The sequence below is a fragment of the Aedes aegypti genome, chromosome 3 (genome assembly GCF_002204515.2).
Source record: "Aedes aegypti strain LVP_AGWG chromosome 3, AaegL5.0 Primary Assembly, whole genome shotgun sequence".
In the NCBI taxonomy this organism is placed as follows: Eukaryota; Metazoa; Arthropoda; class Insecta; order Diptera; family Culicidae; genus Aedes; species Aedes aegypti.
In genome coordinates, this window is record NC_035109.1 from 184,161,298 (window position 1) to 184,182,028 (window position 20,731).

The 20,731-nt window shown below is 40.4% G+C and overlaps 3 protein-coding genes across 4 annotated transcripts; 1 reads left to right on the forward strand and 2 right to left on the reverse strand.

Annotated features, from left to right (window-relative positions):
• Positions 1-6,445: 6,445 nt before the first annotated feature.
• LOC5577339 lies at positions 6,446-9,342 on the reverse strand. Of its 2 annotated transcripts, none has more exons than XM_021849535.1 (5): positions 9,082-9,342; positions 8,676-9,021; positions 8,561-8,611; positions 6,855-7,962; positions 6,446-6,787 (listed from the first exon to the last, which is right to left on the reverse strand). In XM_021849535.1, exons 1-5 carry the CDS (start codon positions 9,093-9,095, stop codon positions 6,708-6,710), a joined length of 1,599 nt encoding a protein of 532 aa, XP_021705227.1. In that variant the 5' UTR covers positions 9,096-9,342; the 3' UTR covers positions 6,446-6,707. The 2 variants fall into 2 exon arrangements, with proteins under 2 accessions (XP_021705227.1, XP_001656416.2); XM_001656366.2 differs by having other exon boundaries at positions 9,079-9,342.
• Positions 9,343-9,636: 294 nt separating this feature from the next.
• LOC5577340 (embryonic stem cell-specific 5-hydroxymethylcytosine-binding protein) lies at positions 9,637-19,477 on the forward strand. The gene is made up of 2 exons (XM_001656367.2): positions 9,637-9,788; positions 18,368-19,477. The coding sequence occupies exons 1-2, from the start codon at positions 9,769-9,771 to the stop codon at positions 19,338-19,340; spliced, it is 993 nt and encodes a 330-aa protein (XP_001656417.2). The 5' UTR covers positions 9,637-9,768; the 3' UTR covers positions 19,341-19,477.
• On the reverse strand, positions 19,354-20,305 carry LOC5577341 (translation machinery-associated protein 16 homolog). The gene is made up of 4 exons (XM_001656368.2): positions 20,127-20,305; positions 19,967-20,049; positions 19,763-19,903; positions 19,354-19,695 (listed from the first exon to the last, which is right to left on the reverse strand). The coding sequence occupies exons 1-4, from the start codon at positions 20,127-20,129 to the stop codon at positions 19,383-19,385; spliced, it is 540 nt and encodes a 179-aa protein (XP_001656418.2). The 5' UTR covers positions 20,130-20,305; the 3' UTR covers positions 19,354-19,382.
• Between the last annotated feature and the right edge of the window lie 426 nt (positions 20,306-20,731).

Genomic DNA, 20,731 nt, shown 5'->3' on the forward strand with positions numbered 1-20,731 from the left:
TAGAGGGTGCCCCGTGGAATTATACAACTTTATTTTTCTCCCATACTGAGCTGGGCCAGTCTAGTACATCGCCCTGTTTCAATCCGTCAAAGACAGTGCTTCACAAACTATTTCAATTTTCGCCCCTTTGAGGCCAATATTTATCTGTAATCGACCCTCCCCTTTCCCTTATATGTGATTCAAGCATTTTAACTTTTATGTACATTTAAAAATATTTTCTTAAATATCTTTAACCCATAATTATTAGGATTGATTTACTGAACTGTAATTTATAATAGCAAATTTTAACAATATCTTGCGTGAATAACAGGCTACTGAATCAGTTTTAGATACAAGTTCGGCTCAGTTTCAACTATTTATATGTAATCTATGCATAGGCGTATGTAATGTAATGTTTTCCAAACAAATGCATTTCTTTTCACATCAATATGTCATATTTGGGTATAGGTACCGCATTGATTTTGTTTGCAATTGTGCGTTTTTGAAAGGTCTCGCTCAAAACACGCCACCAGTTGGCGCCTTTATGAACGCTATTTTATCAAATACAAAAACCCTGAAAAAATATATGCAAATCCAGAACGGTTTTCACAGGGCTAGTAGCAAAAAGTTGTGCCGAAAAAAGTTATGTGAGTGACCAGATTTGAGAAATAAGTGACTAAATAGTGACTTCTGATTCTCGGAAAAGTGACTAAAAGTGACTTGAAAATCAAAACGTAATTAGTTTTATTCCAGTTCTACTACACTGTTTTACGATGAAGGATGGAATATCCAATATGATCTACTGCAGGTAGTAGGTCTAGTTGAGCACCGAATTTGGAAATTTTTATTGTACTTCCAAATTTTCAAGATATTGTCAACATTTTATTTTAAACGGAAATGTTAGCATTTACGAAAAAAAAACCTTTTTTATCAGATTTCCAACCTTTTCGAAATTTTAGAAAGATGCTTTGAAGAAGATCATTGTTTTTGTCTTTTATATCACCAAAGTATTTTATTTTGTAATGTAACTTTCACAATGAACTTGGCATATTTGTGAAATCAATTTTTTTTATCATTTCACATTTCCTTTCAAACTTCCAAAAAATGACATCTTAAAATCCGCTAAAATTGAATCCATTGTAAACTGTGTAGATCCCAAACTTTTTACATTACTTCAAATCGATAAAAACTTAACATTTAGTCTAGAAAAAATATTATCGTATGGATATAATATTCACAGGAATATACGTTCTATTAGCTTTGTTTTGTGTAACTAAATCAAGATTACAGAAAATGTAATATTTCGCCATAAATCAATATTTTAAATTAATACAATGATGATAGAAGATCGAAGATCTTAACTGCCCATACTCGCATAACAGTCCCATATGAATTTTATCCATTTTTATCCAACTTTCATCGGTATGAAAGAGGAAGCTTTTCGCGCACATGGCCATTGGTATCATCGACAGGATTTTCATAGTCGTACGGAGTATATATAACATCTAATGCCGAAAAAGGATGGTTCTGGGCACACAACAGTATTATCCACGCATGAGAAATCGCAAGTTTGAAGCGATTGTCGCCATAAAGATCCAAAACTTGCTCTTTTACTTATATACTCTTTTACTTTTACTGTATGGTTCAAATCCAACGTTCCTGTGCTGTGGGTGGATTCAAGCGGCCGACAGTAACCGACAAATCAAATTTACAACACTATCATTGTATAATGTATAGTACCTACCACTGAATAGTGCTTCGGAATAAATTTGCAATTAAAACATGCGAGTTCTAAAAGTTTCAGAAGGAAAAATGCCTTGTGATCTATTGTAAACTTCAATACTAATGTGCCAACGTGCGTGATAACAAAGTAAGCGAGTTCCAAGGAATGGAACTGGTATGCGGGTATATTTGCGGTTGGCTAGAAATGTACTCGGATAACGAGTCCCATTGGCTTGTGTCCCAGATTTGGACTTCAAAAACAACCATTTTAACCGTGTTACAGTTGTTGATGATTTTATGATATTGTAATCATAGTGTGTAGAGCAGGGTTGGGAAAAAATCTGAAATTCACTCTACAGTAGCCAAACAAAGCCAATCACAGTCAGCGAAGCCAGTGAAACTCACGCCCATCTCTGCTGTAGGCAAAACGCCTTGAAAATTGCAAAACACCCGTTGCTAAGGGCAACGCAAAATTACTGTAGAAAAATGTTCTAATTCCCGCTGCATTTCCCGCATTTAGAGCCTTCAATGACACTACTGATTTAGAGAAATTCATGTACCCAATATAGGCAACTTGATGAGATTCACGATTTCAAACTACTGTAGTGAGAGAGCCACGTTATTTTCGCGAAATCCAAGCCTACTACTATTACCATTCCCAGCACTGGTGTAGAGCTGAGAGAGACTCGCGAAGAGGAAAAATATCAACGTCATATGCAGCCCAGATTCTCCTCTCACGAAACGTCAAATGCAGCCCACCGTTTTTATAGCTAAGTATGCTGTTTCGCTCAAGAAAAGTAAAGAAATTCCTTGACTGGAAGGGTCAAGAAATTTCCTACAGAGAGCCCCCTTTGAAGTGACATTTCTTCTCAACTGCGTACTGCGATCAGAAAAAAGTGATTTTCTTGACCATTTCTTGGGATAAATTTTCCACGCATCGAGATAGGCGATTCCTTTTCTTGTCAGTAGCAAACCGGCCTTATGGCTGAAAAAGTGAAAAGTATTGTGTTCAAAGTAAACTGTTATTAAAAACCTCAGTCGGCGGAGCAGTTTTTTCCAAAGTTGCTGATAAATCTAAGCAGAAGATTAATTATTTCTAATGTCTGCTACGTTTGCTGGCATGAAATTTCACTCAAACGGCTATTTATGATTCGATGTGATGCAAACTCAATCATTTTTTGCTGAGAGGTTCATGTGAGAATTTGAACAGCATGCGCATAATTGGTACAAACACAAAGTGGAATAAGAAAAAAACTCAGCAATCACAGAAAAAGAAGACCGTCTTCGCAAGTCTCGTCTCAGGTGTAGAGTAATGCTACCACGATTTGTTGCTTTCAGAAGAGGTGGAAAGAACACTTTTGCAAATATGTTTAGAAGCGTTTTTCTCGACATGACGATTTTCCTAATGAGACTGTATTGCGAGTATGGGTAGTGAAGTTAAATTAAAACTTAGCCTAAATTGAAAAAAAAACATTAGTTGAAAAAAGTGACTTTTTTACGAAAAAAAGTGACTTTAGTTGAAATGACTTCAAAAAAGATTGACTGTGACTGGCTTAAAAAAAGTGGCCAAGTCACTAAAAAGTGACTCGCTACCAGCCTTGTTTTCAACTCATTTTTCAATGCAATATTTCAAAAGGGTATTTCTCGCGTACTCTGAGATAACGCCCTAAAAGCCATTGGTAACCACGTGTGTAGCTCGTTGTTTCTGAGCAAAGGAATGAATAATCATCCAAACCAACATCACTGGCAGGTAGAAAATGATCCTTTTATCACCCTAGCGTTGTTAAATAACGTGTAAATCCATTCAAATGCTCAGGAACAACGAGCTATACTCATGGTTACCAATGGCTTTTAGGGCGAGATTATATGTTGTGCGAGATTTCTTTAACACCAAGAAAAGCTCAGAATTTTTCGGGCGTTCTGAAGGTTCAAATCTGACGCATCTCTGATATTTTTTTTTTGAACCTATGTTTAAATTGAGTGTGTTTCGTCTTCTGCATCATGTGGTTTTATCGTTGGAACACCTTTTTTGTCTGCTAAATTTATCAAAATATGTTTTTTATATGATTTGTGCCATAAGATATGATAAAAATAAGTGCAACCGAGACTTCACAACGGGTACCGTAGAGTTTTTTTTTCCGAATAAAGGTGGATACCAATATACATTGGGCATTTGCAAAAATATATAAAATTCTCAGATATGGATTGTACATTTAAAATATGTTGTGTGTTTTAATTGTTTTCTATGACTTATCATCCCGACCAAGTGAAAATCTCAAATACCAACCATTTTAAAATTCACATATCATCAAGTGTTGTCTATCAAAATTTTAAAATGACCATGATTAGAGATATATCAATCTAAAATAGTTCTGGAATTAGTTAAGTTTGGAATTGAACATTCAGATGTGTGTCTTCCAAAGGCTCTGAGTAATTATTTTAATACGCTTCCGTGTTAGCTTTTTCGCCCCTTTGCTGGATTTTTCACCTCCCAAATTCCGGTCAACAAATTTTCGCTCCCTTGAGTACGAAAATCGCCCCCCGGGGGGCGAATTCGCCCAATTTGGGAATCACTGGTCTAAGGTTACGAAGGAAATTTCATCCGCAACCCGTATACTTGATTTCGATCCTTCCAACGTTGCACGAATCAGTCTAATCAGCTTCGTCGGAAAACCATATTCCATCATTATTTCCCACAACTCGTTTCTTTTAACTGAATCGTACGCCGCCTTGAAATCAATGAACAGATGATGAGTCTGCAAGTTGTACTCCCGAAATTTATCGAGGATCTGTCGCAGGGTAAACATTTGATCCGACGTCGATCGTTGCTCACGAAAACCAGCTTGGTATTCGCCAACGAAGGACTCTTCAAGCGGTCTCAATCTATTGAACAGAATACGTGACATTATTTTTTACGCCGAATTGAGGAGCGTTATTCCTCGGTAATTGGCGCACTCCAATCTATGCCCTTTTTCGAAGAGAGGGCAAATGAGACCATCCATCCAGCTAGCAGGCAGTTCTTCTTCCTCCCATATCCTTTGTAGTATATGGTGAATTATTTTATGCAGCTGCTCACTACCGTGCTTGAGGAGTTCGGCCGGGAGCTCATCCTTCCCAGCAGCCTTGTTGTTCTTCAGCTCTTTAATCGCCTTCCTAAACTCATCTAGTGATGGAGGCTCCACAGCTTGACCATCGTTGTCGATGTTCATTCTATTCTCCGATGCGCTATCGTTCCCTCCATTCAGTAACGTTTCGAAGTGCTCTTTTCACCGGGCAGCCACCATCGTTTTATCTGTCAGCAAATTACCTTCACGGTCGTTGCACATGGCGGGAGACGGCGCTGACTTTCTCCGCACGCCATTGACAGTTTCATAGAATCGTCGCATATCGTTTTTCCTGCGATGGATTCGCTTTTCAGCTGATCTTGCTACCCTGTACCGCTCTCTGTTCAGCCTGGTACCAGACACTAACATCCGACGTCTGGCCACGACGTCTTCTTCTCATCCGTCATCCTCTGGCACTCCTCGTCGAACTATCCGCTTCTGGGGCGTCATCGAGCAGTACCTATCACTTCTCGCGCTATTTCACTCACCACTCCATGGATTGCATCCCATAGATTGTTGAGGTTTTCGCTCACAATGACCTCACTTATCCGCTCGTCCAGCTTTTGGTGGTATTCATCTGTAACACCGTCTGCTGAGAAACGCTGTATATTGAATCGCATTGTTCGCTGTGGTCTTGAATTCGCTACAGATGATACCGTGCTCGAATTTTACTGACAACGAGGTAGTGATCCGAGTCAATATTAGGACCCTTGAAACTCCTAACATCGAAGACATCTGAGAAATGTCAGCCATCCACCAGAATATGGTCTATCTGGTTGCAAATATCACCATTTGGATGCCTCCAGGTGTGCTTCCGAATATCCTTGCGTGCAAAGTAGGTGCCGCTGATGGCCATCCCCCTGGCAGCAGCGAAAGTCACTAGCCGTAGGCCGTTGTCATTGGTAACGGAGTGAAGACTCTCTTTACCGATGGTCGGACGGAAAAAGTCCTCTCTTCAGACCTGCGCGTTCGCATCTCCGATGACGATTTTCACGTCGTGTTTTGGGCACTCTCCATAGACCTTATCAAGGCCTTCATAGAACGCGTCCTTCACGTCATCAGGTTTGTCGTTCGTCGGTGCATAGATGTTGATCAGGCTGTAGTTGAAGAATTTGCCCCGTATCCTCAGTACGCAGATTCGCTCGCTAATCGGTTTCCACTTCATAACGCGTTTCACCTGCTTCACGGTCACTATGACACCGACTCCACGTTCTGCCTTATCGCCGCCGCTGTGGTAGATGTTATATTTGAACGTAGTGTTGGCGATTAGATCAACCGCCCGGAATTCACGTTCTCCAGATTTAGGACACCGCACTTCTTGAATGGCGGCCATGCCCATTGCAACCTTCTGCAGTTCACGAGCCAAAAGGCTCGCTCGTCCGGGTTCATTTAACAACCCTTATGGGACCTGAATGCAATCCAAAAAGTGGACTGGAGCAAGAATCTAATTTTTTCATACAACCGTGTCCCAGGCCAGCGCCCATACCCCTTTCTGAACCGAAGGACAGAGTTTTTCAGAGAACAGGCCTTATTTGATAATAAAAGTTTATTACTCGTGGGATCCCGCTGTGAATGTGTCTTAATCATCATGTAGGTGAAGGACTTCTTTCCCTATCAAATACAAATTCAAAACTAATGTGTTCAGCTTGACGTTTGACGTTTGACGTAGATGTATTTTATAACCCTAATTGGTACAAATGTGAAAATAGCTTTCAAGTTAACTGCTTTTTAATAATTCACAGAATTATAATATTTTAAGCAACTACGCCGTATCTAAATGCAGTATGTTGTATTAACTCTACTGTTAGTTAAACTGATATCAACTTTCAATAAACTCAGAATAATTTTGGGGTGTTATCTTTCGAGTCCATTCAGTTCGTAGTTGATCCAAAAGCAAAAACACTAATTCATGTCTTCTATAGAGGCAATCATAGGGTGTGTACAGAAGTAATCCGTTACGTAGTATTTGATAAATCGCTGGTCTAAAATTCAAAAATCCAATATTAGGTTTAGGAAAAGGAAAACAAATAGTGACGCAAAATTACTTACCAGGATACTGATTGAGATAGATAATGTTGTCAGCCACATGTTTGGCCAGCTTTTTGAACAGGAACCTATTGGCAATCAAGCCATCATTCAGGGGCTTCATTAGCGCTTGCACGACCCATTTTGCAATCCGTTGGCGACAACTGGACACCAATATTTCGTTCAGTTCAATCGACGGACTATATGGGCCCAGTTCGTCTTCCTCGTCCTCGTACTCTCCAAATAGAATGACAAAACGGGCCCGAATGCGCTCATAACGGAGGTAGTTGTTATCAGCTATGTTGCTCAATATCTCCCGAAGTTTCGTTTTCTGCATGTGCAGCTCGCATGGCCACAAGCTCTTCCTCAAATCGGTTACCTTTTCTTCGCCAGGCTCCAGCTTGGAATACTCTTTAGGAACCAGCAAGCAATTTTGACTGTTGTCGTAGTCGAACTTCGGAGATGGTACCTCTGGAATGTCTCTATGCAATTGACCCGTAGAAGTTTCCAGCACATTCAACGTATGGGATTGCTCGCAGGTTTGTGGTTCGAATTTTTCAATCTCGTTCATGATGGCTTTGATTTGCACTTGATTCTCGCAGGAGTCGAAGATATTCCCGTCATCTCCCGTGTCGAACATGGCTTCAAGTTCCCGCAGAATTTCGTCATCTTGACTGCCGAGATTTTCCGGCTTTGGAACTTCAACCAAAGGGGACTTGAATGTCTCCGAAGCCGGTTTTGGCTGATGAATTTGCGGGGCTGGTTCCGGTTCATGACTTGTTATGGGAAGCGAAAGACGATCTCCTGCTCGTGAGCGCGATCTTTCCTTTCGAGGTCGCTTTTCGCGCTTATCTCGTCGCGTTTTCAACTTCGGGCTAGAAAGGTGCATCTTACGTTCGAAGTTGCGAATTTTTTCATCAAGCGACATCGCAGGGACATCGAGTAGTGGGAGATCATTGCATTCGAAGAGGTTTATGGGGGCCTTTTCCTGTGTGTCATTAATTTGCTCTATGGGATCAGTTTGAACAGACACGTGGCAGCATTCCTTTTTGATAATCTTTGGTGTGAATTTCATGTTAATCAAGCTTGGGTGCAAAATGCACTCATTGGTTTCCTTACGGATTTGTGAGATCTGAAAAAAAAACAAACATTTTTAATTGTGCTTCAAAGCAAAAAAAACCCTTCAATCGATCAACCACGCCCTAAAGATCTAGTCGATTACTTCTTCTTCTTCTCCTTTACATTACGACCTCACTGGGACAAAGCCTGCTTCTGACTTTGCTTTGTAGCCGCGGACTCTAACCACTCGGCTAAGGAAAGCCTCCAATTCTCTTCTTATCACATGTAAATTCGTTTCTGAAACTCTAGAATGTTATACGTTTAAGCCAATTTTTTAAATTTCAAAATTTTCAGTTGTGTCTTTTAGAAGTACTCGACTAGACCTTGAATACGTATCTTTCCTAAGTTTTTTTTAGTCTGTAACATCATGATATCTATGGAATCAGCTATACACACCTCAATTATTTTACGGATTCCTGTGAAATCTTAACAGCTGAACGGTTCGGTAAAATAAATCAACGGAGTAAAGGTAAATTTTCACAGTATTCGGTAAAAATTCACCGGAATTCGTAAAATTCCGACGAAATTACGGTGTTTTATTCCACCGAACTGTTCATCTGTTGAGATTACGGTGAAATTTACCGTAAGAGCTAAGTGTGTATGATACTTACCAATTGTAGGACATAGTTGCGATACAGGGACATAATCATACAAGACTGTACCTGCAGAAATAACGAAATCTCAATCTTGAATCTTCTTGAAAAGGCTCACAGAAGCAAAAATTACCGCTTTCATTTCGATACTGGCCGCACAACGCTTCACCTCGTCCGGTGTGAACGTTACGTTTTCGTACGGTTCCACCGTTCCGGCCCACGCATCGTAGTTCCCATCCAGCAGTTTCTCCAGATAGCTTAGATACTGTAGACGAACCTTACCCGTTAGACGATGAGCCGGCAGATCGATCTCGTCGATGGTTTCCAGCAGTTCCACCGGATCAGCCAGATGTTCTTCGATTTTCGGAATCTTACACGGCGCATCATTCAGGTACTCGTAGAATACGTCCGATTTCCGGTACAGTTGGTCGTACTGGTCGTGTTCCTGCTCGGCACAGTACTGTTTACTGTTGGTTCCCCTAGAAGAAAAGTTTGCCATTGAATTGGGTCTTCAAGTTAAAAATAAAAGGAACTACCACTTTTGCTTCGGCATAGTCAAAGAGCTACCAACAAATGCTATCTGATTCACAGTATTTCACTAAAAATTAGTTTTGAAAAACCATCACAATCTAACTTTTTGTCTCAATCTTGCAGAAAACCAAGAACGAAAATTCAATAATGTCAAAAGAACGATTGGATTCTTGATGTTCTTGATTGAATATTATTGTTATTATTGTTTGGCCTTGTTATTTATCGCTGGTTTTGTTTTGCTCCTCGCCGCCAAAGTAAATGACAACGTATATTGAAACAAGGTGAATCTTCCGATTTTCCTTATTTGCACAGCTCATGCTAGTTCGCAAAATTTGTCTTTTAAAATCTTCAGATATATGTTCGAGAAAGTTCAAATATTTTGGAAGTTATTTATGCATTAATGCCTTGTAGTGAAATTAAATGGTTATCTAAAATTTGCAAATTTGATATTCAGCTTTACTTGCATTGATAGACGTTGGTCGGGCAATCAACTGTGGTACAAAAATTGCGCCTTTTCTTTGATCCACTTTCGTTGTTTTTATTTACTGCTGGCGACGCGCACATTGTTTTTGTTGACGGTAACCGAATTCGCAACGCTGTGCAAACAACACAACAAACTCCGTGATTTTTGTGAGATTCTAAAATTTTAGGGAGTTTTTTTTTTGTTTCGTCTCAATTAATGCACAGAACGTGAAATGTGCGGAAGAACGTGCCTGTAAATATATGCGATATTTAATGAATGGAAAAGGAATAAAGATTTATGCCATGACTTTTTGTCGCATAGCTCGCAATCGTCAGGTTTACATAAGGGGAGGAGATAGTAAAATGAGTACGCACTGCAAACAAACAGTGACAGATAAAACTTTAAAACCATTCTGATTCTACGCAAATTTTTCATGATCGCTAAATTATTACACTGCCAGTCAAAAGTATGGAATCACATCACCTTGTATTGCAGCAGGCTTAGAATCACCAAGCTGTTGATGTAGTGAATTCAAACTTTTCGTAGGTGTTACAACACTCGATGATGCGATTCCATGCGTTGAAAAATCAAAAACAATATTGCAATTTTAGAGATAACTTTCCGTTCTACGGCGGAACAGAAAGCTACCGCAGCTGTCACATCACTGATTTTCACAAAGCATCATCGATCGGTTGCGATGGTTCCTTGGAAACCACGCTAATGACTGTTGTTTCCTGCTGTTGTCCAAAACTTTGGACTCTACTAGCATACTTTGATTAGATGGTCTCGTTCGATGATACAATGATTTTCAAGCCTACGGTAGAACTTTGACAGCTGCGGTAGAACTTGGCGGCTACCGCAGAACGGAAAATTTTCAAAATAACCGCAATAACATCGAAATTAGTTTCGACAAATGGTCACTCGGACTGAAAGGGTTTTTTTTCGTTTAATTAACCTCCAGAGCTGTGCTATGCTGAGTTTGAATTATAAATAGTAGGCTTTGACCCTCAATGTAACGAAAGGGCAGAATAAATTGTGACTGGAAGTGTAAGACGTGTTTGGTGAAATTGTATGTTACTGTGAATACAGTCGAATTTCGTTCGTTGCACTATCTTTAGGTGGGCTACGTTTTAATTGGGCTCCCGTTAGTTGGGCTATAGCCTACCTAAAACGAAGGCAAACGTCATTTTCTGACATATGACCCAATTTATCAATGTTGGTAGCTCTGATTTTCTTTTGTTCTATGTTATTTGACAGCTTGAAACTCAGCCCGATTAGTGAAAGTCTTTCACTAAGTGGGCTACAGGTTTAGTGCAACGAACGAAAGTTGACTGTAATCCGAAACATAAGTTAGTACAGAATCATTACTTTTCATTAAATCTGTATTTGGAATACCACAAGAGCAATTTGTATTTCACAGCTCTTTATTTGGGAGATTAATAAATTCCTGCATGGAATCAAGACTAGTTTTAGTTATAGGTTTACAATTCAAGTGTTCATGATAGTTTTAAGTATAAATTATAACATTGTGTAAGGAATGGATAGGATAAATACATTTAAGATTCAGTTATCTCATTAAGGTTTGCATGTAATACAACTTAAGTTTAATGCCCGTTTAAATCCGTAGTCTATGGAATCAGGAGATTATGGAAGTTTGTTCTGATAGCTGTAAGGAAAATTTGGAAGAAATTCAATAATTTGTAATGGCTTACCGGTATCAATTTAGGTGTATGCAAATGTAGGTTATAGGCACTCTGTAGTAGGTTTTGCACAATAGATTTAGGCGATAGTTTCAAAGAATTTATTAGATTAAGTTTAGTTTAAGCATGAGAATATTTGGGAAATCCAATTACCTCACTTCGTTCGCACTTAGTTCAAATTATTAGAGTAATTTTGTAGGATAACTATTCAATTTCGCTTAAGGTAGGATTAAGTATAATAACGTGGTACACAAGAACCTTTTTGCTTTCCCTTTACTCACGGTTGTGACAGGCGGTTGCCTGTCACTCCGATCAATGTAGCCAGAGCAGCAGACGCAGAGCTGATACAGGGGGACAAACACAACGGGCGCGCGCTTTCCCTTAGGACAGCTCACACTCCCCCCAGGTACGCCAGCGTTTAGGCTGGCTTACTTCCATCGCGGCTAACGTCCGGAACAGCTAGCTTGGTGGTTGTCCACACGTATACTCCAGTGGATGTTCGTACGGTGGCCGAGCGCACTTCTCCATCTTTGGCTGGATGAACCTCGATAACTTTTCCCTTAGGCCAGCAATTACGCGGTAATTTTGGGTCGACTATCACAACTAGATCGCCTACGGTTACTGGATCAGTTCGGTTAAACCATTTAGATCGCTTGGTGATTTCTGGAAGATAGTCACTTAACCAACGCTTCCAAAACCTGTTGGCCAGCATCTGCGAGGCCAATATATTTTGTCGAAGACCAGCACTGCTGTCGTCAATGGTAGAATGTGGCTTGATACCGTTTGATGAACCAAGGAGAAAATGGTTCGGTGTCAAAGCGGGAGCGCTGACATCATCAACCGGGACATGGGTCAGTGGTCTGGAGTTAATTATGTTTTCGACTTCAAATAGTGAGTTTCGCAGCACTTCATCGGTTGGGTTTCGTAGTGGATTGATCGTTTGAAGGTTTCGCTTTACGCTGCCTATCAGTCTTTCCCAACTGCCACCCATATGTGGCGCGAGGGGTGGGTTGAATGACCAAGCAGTGTCTACGGTTACAAACTCCTTCATCACTTCGTCTACGTTTACTGCAGCAGCTGCCTCTTTGATCTGACGAGATGCACCGATAAAGTTCGTTCCTCTATTTCTGTATATAACGTAGGGTGTACCGCGACGTGAAATGAAGTTGCGGATTGCCATGATGCAGGAGTCAGTGCTCAGAGAGTGTACCACTTCGATATGTATTGCTCGTATTGTTAGACAGGTTGCGAGCATTTCCCATCGTTTTTCAGTTCGCTTTCCAACTGTTGTTACTTCGTATGGTCCGAAAAAATCAATACCTGTGTGTTTGAAGGGTGGTGAATGCTGCAAGTCGCGCCGGAGGGAGGTCGGCCATGATTGGTGGTCGTGGAGTGACATGGTCGCTCTTGCATCGTTAGCAATTTTTCTTCACTTTGGCATAAGAAGCGCGGAGGTGTGGGATATTGAATCTATGTCGAAGCTTATTAATGACTGATTCATGGTTATAGTGGTGGAATTATTGATGGTAGGGTAATTATCAGGTTGGTAGTACGGTGGTCACGTGGTAAGATTATTGATTTCTTGGCATCTTCTGTTGCGTAGTGACAGGCAGCAATCCTGGTTCGCATTCGCATAAGTCCTTGATTATCTAGCCACGGCATCAATTGATATAGGCTACTCTGCTTTGGTACCAGTTGACAGCTGTTTGGTTTCTGCTGTGCCTTTTCCAAGTAAGCGATCTCTTCGGAGTAACCATCCCGTTGAGCTGAACGTAGAAGATATGCTTCAGCAGTTCTTAATTTGACCGCCGTTGGTGACCCGGTTATAGTCAAAGACCTGTCTATTCTCCAACGACAGTTGGCTGAAAATCGCAGAACGAAGGCAGTCACGTTCAGCATGTGCCTCCAGCTAGAGAATTTGCAAGGATTTATGGCAGGTTCACAGGAAATGTGATTTGCGAGCAAGCTGGGGCGGAGTTCTTCGTTTGTAGTGCTGTTCATCGTTTGCTGTTGTGGCCAATTCGCCTGATTTTTTCGTAGGAACTCCGGGCCTACAAACCATCTGCTTTGAGGTGAGATCTGGTGAGGTGTATCATTTGGTACCATCATCCGCAACGTTCATCTTAGAGGGCGAGCCAACATAGCACATCGCGCGAATCAGTCCAGAAGTACTTGCTAGATATTTTTATTGACAGGGAATCTGCTATCGTACATGCCGGCCTTGCGCCTATAACTGCAGCCTGTAGTTCTAAACGAGGGATGGATACGAATTTCAGCGGAGCTACTCTTGCCTTAGCGGCGACGATTCGGCATTCGACGGTTCCGTTCCTGATGAACCTCAGGAAGGTGACGGTGGACATGGCATATTCACTGGCATCAGCAAATGTATGGAGCTCTGGATTCTTTTCGGAGTCATGGGAAAGCGATCGATAGCATCTGGGAACTTGAACATGCTCTACCTTCAGCCACTGGTTCCATTTTGTAAATGCATCATCGGTTATCTCGCCGTCCCACTGCACACCGGAGCGCCACACTTCTTGTAACAGCACCTTCAGGAACATCATGAAGTGACCGATTAGCCCAAGTAGGTCGAATATAGATATAAGCACCCGTAGAGTCTCTCGTTTTGTAGGTCGCCTGTGGCATTCCAAAAGAGCACGGTCGTAGCGGTTCCATCCGATTTTGTATGTGGATGTATCTGTGGCAGTACACCACCACATGCCCAAAACTTTCTCAGTGCTCATTTCTGCTGACAAATCTAGATCTTTCTCGTCCACCAGGTCTACATCTTTCTCGTTTAGGGCCCTTAGTACCGCTGGTGAATTACTAATCCAATTTCGGATCTCAAATCCGCCTTGTTGATGAACGTAGGGGGATTAGGGGCATAATGAACATACGGGGCGAAATGGACACGCCCTCAATATCTGAGAATATGCATACTTCATCAAATGTTAATACACTGTATGAAATCTATATTCCATTTGAAATGTTAGATGGTATAAAAGTTGATTTTTTGCTTCAATTGTTCTTCAAAATGTTACTTAAAGTTTTTCTCAGTTTCAAATTGGCATATAAGCAAGGCCGTGGAGGAATCTAATTTTTGAGCAAAGTAGCAAATCCAGAATGGTTCTTTTTAGCTATTATGACTGAGGAAGAGCCCTTTTACATATCGGAATAACTGATAGTCATTAAATACATTAAAATCACTAAATTTCATGCAGGTGTTCATTTCGCCCCGATACCTTTTTACCAGCCTTGTTTTCGACCCAATTTTCTATCTCGTTTTTCTGACATATGATATGATTTTTATCACCATGAATGAATGTAGCACGTCGTACTAACATCAAACTTGAAAACTAGCCATCAAACATGCTCAATCTGCACCTAAAATCTCGGATCCAAATAGTTTTCTAAATAAAATTGTGTCTAAATAAAACGTGTAGGCCAACAAAACATAATTGAGTAGGAGTTTACAAGTTACTTAGCACATGAAAAGCAGTTTAAATTAATCTATTACTAGATCAACACTAATGCTCACATTTTTATATTCTCATTTCATCATGGTCCTCATTGCTCGAGCGGAGACGAATACCCTGGAGATGGAAAAAATCGACAGCGCTACGATAAGGAAACGTAACAGATGAGAAACTATCGATACATTTATCAATTATAAAACCCCGTTTTAATGTTAACACTTTGTTTCTGTTTTTTCTGTTTTTTTCGTTTCAGCAATCAAATAACCGAACCAACTCTACTATCTTTTCATTTCTTCTTCGTTATACTTATAGTCCTTCTGGCACTGAACCGAGTGGTGCGCCTTCCGCTTTCTTACTGGTGCTGTTTTTCCTGTACATTTGGCATAGTGTCGGAGGTGGTGTACTGTATTTGCTATACAACGCGCTACTTTCGATATTGTGCTTGGCGTGTGGGGAAGCAGTACTAGTGGTGAAGCGGAGGGCGCCATTCGGTTTAGTGCCAGAGGGACTATATCTATTTAATGTATCTGAAGCTTGTGGGACCGCTTTAATTCCGGCGCCTGCTTGTGGAAGATCCCGGTGTGCTAAACGGTATAGGACATGTTAACGGGGGAGGCTTGGTAGGTCCTCACCCAGCCCGTGTCTAGATGGGCGGATAATTGTCTGCCAGGGTGTGGATTGAGCAATTACAATTACAATTATCACTGATAACATTTTCATCGGTGAATTATCTTTCTTTAGAACATAGACAGTCCTTCAAATTGCACTGTTAAGGCAGCGTCCATTTATTACGTAACGCTATTACGCGAATTACCCAAAACTATCCGTCATCAATGATGTACAGTACCGACGCCCGCCCCGGTACAATCTCGAGCGGCAGAAACAACCGGATGTCGCCAATGCGTACGCGCAGCATCTTGAGGGAACGTTGCCGGATGAGGGCGAGCACGATAGGGCCCCTCTTGGGGAATGCTGGAGGACAGTCAAAGCAGCCATTAACGACGCTCCCGAAAGCATTATCGAATATGTGCAACGGAGCTCAAGAAACGATTGGTTCTTTCATTGAAGGAAACAATTCAATCAAAGTATGCTTGAAAGAGAAAACGCTATGAAAAATAGAAACAAACAACAATCATCAAGGCGGTATCTAAGGTATCATTTGAGCCTACTGATGATTTACCAGTGCAACTCAGTAGTGTGAAAGCTTCGGTAGCTTTTCGTTGAAATAATTACTGATTATTTGTCACTCTGCTGATAATATCTAATACACGCATCACAACAAGAGCAAGCAACAATAAAATGCGTCTTGTGGTTTTCTTTACTTTCTTCTTCTTTTCATCACCTATTGCGCACTTCGTCCCTCCTCAATACAATTTCGAAAGTTTTGTAATTCCATACTTAAAGCTAAGTATGCTGTTCCGCTCAAGAAAAGTAGAAATTTCTGCCCAAGAAATGGTCAAGAAATTTCCTACAGTGAGCTCCATTTGAATTGACATTTCTTTTCATCTGCGTACTGCGATCAAAGAAAAATGCTTTTCTTGAGCATTTCTTGCAAGAAATTTCCCACGCATCGAGATAGGCGATTACTTTTCTGTTGAAGTGCATACTTCGCTTAAATCGCTAAAAGATGCGTAAAATGATTTGAACAGATTACACACTCAAAAAAATATAAACGTCATTGCTACGTGAAAAATCACGTAGATCATTCCAAATTCATTTTTCCTCCACTTCACCTGACTAAGATAAAGATCACTAAACCATTCATAACCACCAAATAGTGACTTGGTAATGTTTACTGACGTTACCTATCGCACTTACGTGGAATTCACGTAGGTGCCTAAGTTCATTTTGACATCTGCATAGTGTACGTACATTCGGTGTTGAGCTCAAATCCTAAGATGGCGCTCGCTTGATTTTTGAAGAATTTTAGAAGCTGCTGCTGCTTTAAACACTGTGTAAGATAGATTTCAAGGTAAATATGCTTTGAATACCGAAGAATTCCTGCATTACTTGATATTTATAACCTCTATCAATTATAGCACGCGAAGGCTACAACAAGACAGACCAAACTCACAAAATTAGGGAAACAGGATTCAAAATGCTCAGATTGACAATAAAAATATCACAATCTTTTAATTGTGTTTACATTTTCCAATTGGGAATTAGTTTTCTTCCAAGGCCTATTAGAAATAAGATTGATCCTTATTACAGTTCAATTTAATGCAAAACCATCTAGGTCCTATTGGACCTCTTCGTAAAGGCTACCGGAAAATTTGGAAATCGGGCTTTAGGGTATGAAAAAAGCTCTCTCAAAATTTCAACTCATTTGGTTGCTCCCCCAGCTGGCTCATTCAATTCGAAGTTTGTATGGAATATTTGTTACGAATATATTGAAAATTGATCGTACCGTTTCGTACCGTAGACTATCGCGTACAATTGAGCCCAGAAAGACAAATACACACCCTAAAGAACATGGTTGCAGAAGGTTGTATCTGGTTTTAAGCTCATTTTAATTAACCTTTCAGTAGCTGAAAGTTAGGCTTAGATCAGCACTCCCGTACAATCACATACATGCATGCACCTTGTACCGCAACTCGCCCAGCATCATAGGTGGCTATGATGCGCTTAGTGGTTACCACCCAGCTATGTTGAAGAAATACCAAGCATTATTGCAAATCTACTTCAGATAGTTAAAACACCAACTTTCTCAATTTTAATCATCATACAGCCTTCTACAATACTGTTCGCTATGGTATCAAGTAGTGCTTTTGACATTCTAGGTTCAATTGAATGCGATCAACAATTTTCCTGACCCAAACAGGAGATGATGTGCTATTTCCCATATGTGTGAGCTGAAAATCCCATATTAACTTCAATTCAATTGCGCCAGCTCATGGAACGACCAAATGAGTTGACCATGGTACCATGGTAAAACACAAAATATTTGAAATAAATGCAAATTTAGTCTGCATAAATCAAGTGGCGTTGTGTATTTAATTTAACCCTCTAACATAGTATTTTCAACTGCAACGCTGTTCTCAGTGTAGATGTAAATATAGTTAAAAATAGATCTGTATCGGTAAAGTAGATACAGATAAACTGATTCCGCCACAGTAGTAGTGGCCACGAGCACAGAGTACCTATAAAATAAACATAAAAAATCGGTTCATTCATGCAACCGTTACAACACGTTACACATAGAAATTGAACGCGTCCGAAATTTTTGAATTGTAAACAAAAACTTTTTTTAATTTCTAAACTAAAAGCGTAGAATTTCTTCGGTTTTCCATTGTCAATCGATTGATTAGACTATGGGCAAGCATATTATACAACCAGTGTCGTGGACTTTGTCGCCAAACGATAAAAAATGCTGGGGGATTAAAATGTATTGGTGTTCAAAATAATGAAAAACAATGCTTCACAATTCAATTATTTTCGACGCTTATTAGATCCTACATAACCGTATGGGCATTTTTATGTAGTAGAGGACGTTTTTCTTTACATTTTGACATGTTCTTTGACTTGGTTACGCCGTGTAATTAATTAACTGGGACAATAAAACTAAAATCACTTCCTTAGGGGTCCAAAATACGACCGCTACCCTACGTATATTAAAATCAAACTAAAAAAAACTTGTTATTCTGTTTCTCAATAGGACGCTTGAACCACGAGAGGTCCAATGTTGCTGCAAATACCAAAACGCGACTCAAACCAAGCCCAAAACTCCGGAGTATCGTAATGAGTTCAACTGCGGTCGAAAGTACCAACCCTCGCATAACATTGCCCCAACGGACATCACTCCAGTGCTGGTATCCGCGGCCCATTTCGACGAAGCCAAGGACAGTTCTGAGCGAATCATTGTACCGATGATGTGGAGCATGGTTCCTCGTTGGCACAAGGGTGACTATCGTAAGCATGGCCTCACAACGAATAACTGTCGATTGGAAAGTTTGGCCATGTCCAAACTATATGGGCCACCACTCGCAGCCGGACATCGATGCGTGATATTGTGCGAGGGATTCTACGAATGGCAAACGACCGCCAAGGAATTGAAGGCATCCGAACGACCTGCTTTCTACATTCATATGCCACAGAACGATGGGGTTAAAGTTGAAGACAAGTCCACATGGGAGCTGGAGAAAGCACCCGCGATCAATCTTCTTAAAATGGCAGGACTCTTCGATGTTTGGGAGGACGAGAATGGGGACAAGCTGTACAGCTACACGGTTATCACATTCGAATCGAACAAAAAGTTCTCTACAATCCACCATCGTATCCCTGCGATACTTGAAACCGACGAAGAAGTGAACGCTTGGCTTGACTTCCGTAAAGTTGGCGCTACACGAGCGTTGAATATGCTGAAACCGAGCGAGTCAATTCAATGGTACGGTGTCTCCAACTTGGTCAACAATTCCAGGAACAAATCGGACCAGTGCAATAAACCGATTGAGGATGTGAAGAAACCTATCGCAAAAGCAACCGGTACCCCTAAAAGCAAGATGATGCAATCCTGGTTGATTGTTAAGAAGAGGAATCACGAAGAGGACCCCACCAAAAAAGAAAATGATCCTACACTGCGCGAACCTGATCTGAAGAAGCCAAAGGAAGAGAACTCCCAAAAGGATTGAAAGATTTCCCTCGTTACTTGACAAAACAAAACGTTCGTTCCTTTAATCTGTTGCCATATTTTCATTTGTACTCGAATCAGTATTTTTGCTCGTTTGAAGCCGCTTTCGAGAAATAAAGTGCATTTTCAAATGTTGAATCGATTGAGCGTTTCCATCCCACTGTTGAAACTTTTTGAACTCTAAGGCATCGCAAAGATCCGGCAGCTCCAGACCCCCGCCGTTGAAGTTTTCCAGCTCCTTTTCGAGGGTCATCTTGATGGAGGCCTCGCGGGCGGCGTGCTGATTGTTCCGTTGCTTATTGATTGACTGGACCAGCTTAATTTGCTTCAGCTCTTCATCGAATCGTGTGAGATATCTGTAAAAATCACATAATTCTTTCTATTATAAGGATCACATCATTATTTTCATCAAACAATTAGTACCTGTCGATCAATTCTTCGAATTCACCAGCGTTCAATGGTTCCGTACGGTCCTCCAGCTGTTCCGCAAACCAGCCCAACTTCTTACCAACTATGTTGGCCTTAACGGCGTGGCCCATTTTCTTTTTCTCTCGATTATTCATCCTAGAATTGAGCACACAATCATTTGCAGGTTCATTAAGATCAAACTTACCTTTTCAGAATTACTTTTTCATTTTCCTAGCCAACGCTAAGGTTTTTCGGCTTTGCGGATGTTTGCATTTGGCCAGTTCCTTTTGAATGTTCTTCGGCTGTTGGAAAAAATAAGAAGTAGAGTATTAGTTTGAATCTCATCAACATGATTTATACAAGAAAACAATTAGCTTACCATTGTGAAGTTAATGAGCTATTTCAAAACGTAGTTTGTATTTGAACTACTATAAAAATGCTAAGAAAATTTAACGAGTTTTTAATTCGTCTTGCAATTTATTCATAAACTTGTGGTTTTGCGAGGAAATTTGCGAAATTTAGAAGTAAATAAATACATGTGCGTTTGACATTTTCGATCAACTGTGGTTAACATTCCGCTGTTTCTTTCCAAGGAGTAGATTGTGATAAGAGCTTAACGACCCGAACAAAATACACCCGATTCTGTTTTTGCACGGAGGATGCGTACCGTGCAAAAAAAGTTTTTAGTTCAAAACTTCAAAAACCGTGCAAAAAAAGTAACACAATTTCGTTTCATGCAAAAACAAGATTTTGGCGGAAAAAAATTATGGAAACTTTTTTGCACGGCCGTGTAAAAGAAATCCGTGCAAAAACAGAATCGGGTTTATTGATTATATATTATATATGATTATTACAAATCATAGTTTTCTGTTTGTTTGTTACCTTTAAAGCTTATCGACGGGCCCATTTATTTACATTTGGAGGGACTTTATTCAACAATGGCGCTGGCTTTATTCAACAAACCAGCTAGCGCATGTAAGACCA

Excerpts from the sequence above, each read along its gene's own strand:
- LOC5577341 (XM_001656368.2), bottom strand. Across the intron at positions 19,904-19,966 it reads TTGGCTAGGAAAATGAAAAA|GATGAATAATCGAGAGAAAA; the intron begins GTAATTCTGAAA and ends GCTCAATTCTAG. Across the intron at positions 19,696-19,762 it reads TTCGAAGAATTGATCGACAG|ATATCTCACACGATTCGATG; the intron begins GTACTAATTGTT and ends TGATTTTTACAG.
- LOC5577339 (XM_001656366.2), bottom strand. Across the intron at positions 8,612-8,675 it reads CCAGTATCGAAATGAAAGCG|GTACAGTCTTGTATGATTAT; the intron begins GTAATTTTTGCT and ends TTATTTCTGCAG. Across the intron at positions 7,963-8,560 it reads GCAACTATGTCCTACAATTG|ATCTCACAAATCCGTAAGGA; the intron begins GTAAGTATCATA and ends TTTTTTTTTCAG.
- LOC5577340 (XM_001656367.2), top strand. The coding sequence starts at position 9,769 with ATGTGCGGAAGAACGTGCCT. Across the intron at positions 9,789-18,367 it reads ATGTGCGGAAGAACGTGCCT|GACGCTTGAACCACGAGAGG; the intron begins GTAAATATATGC and ends GTTTCTCAATAG.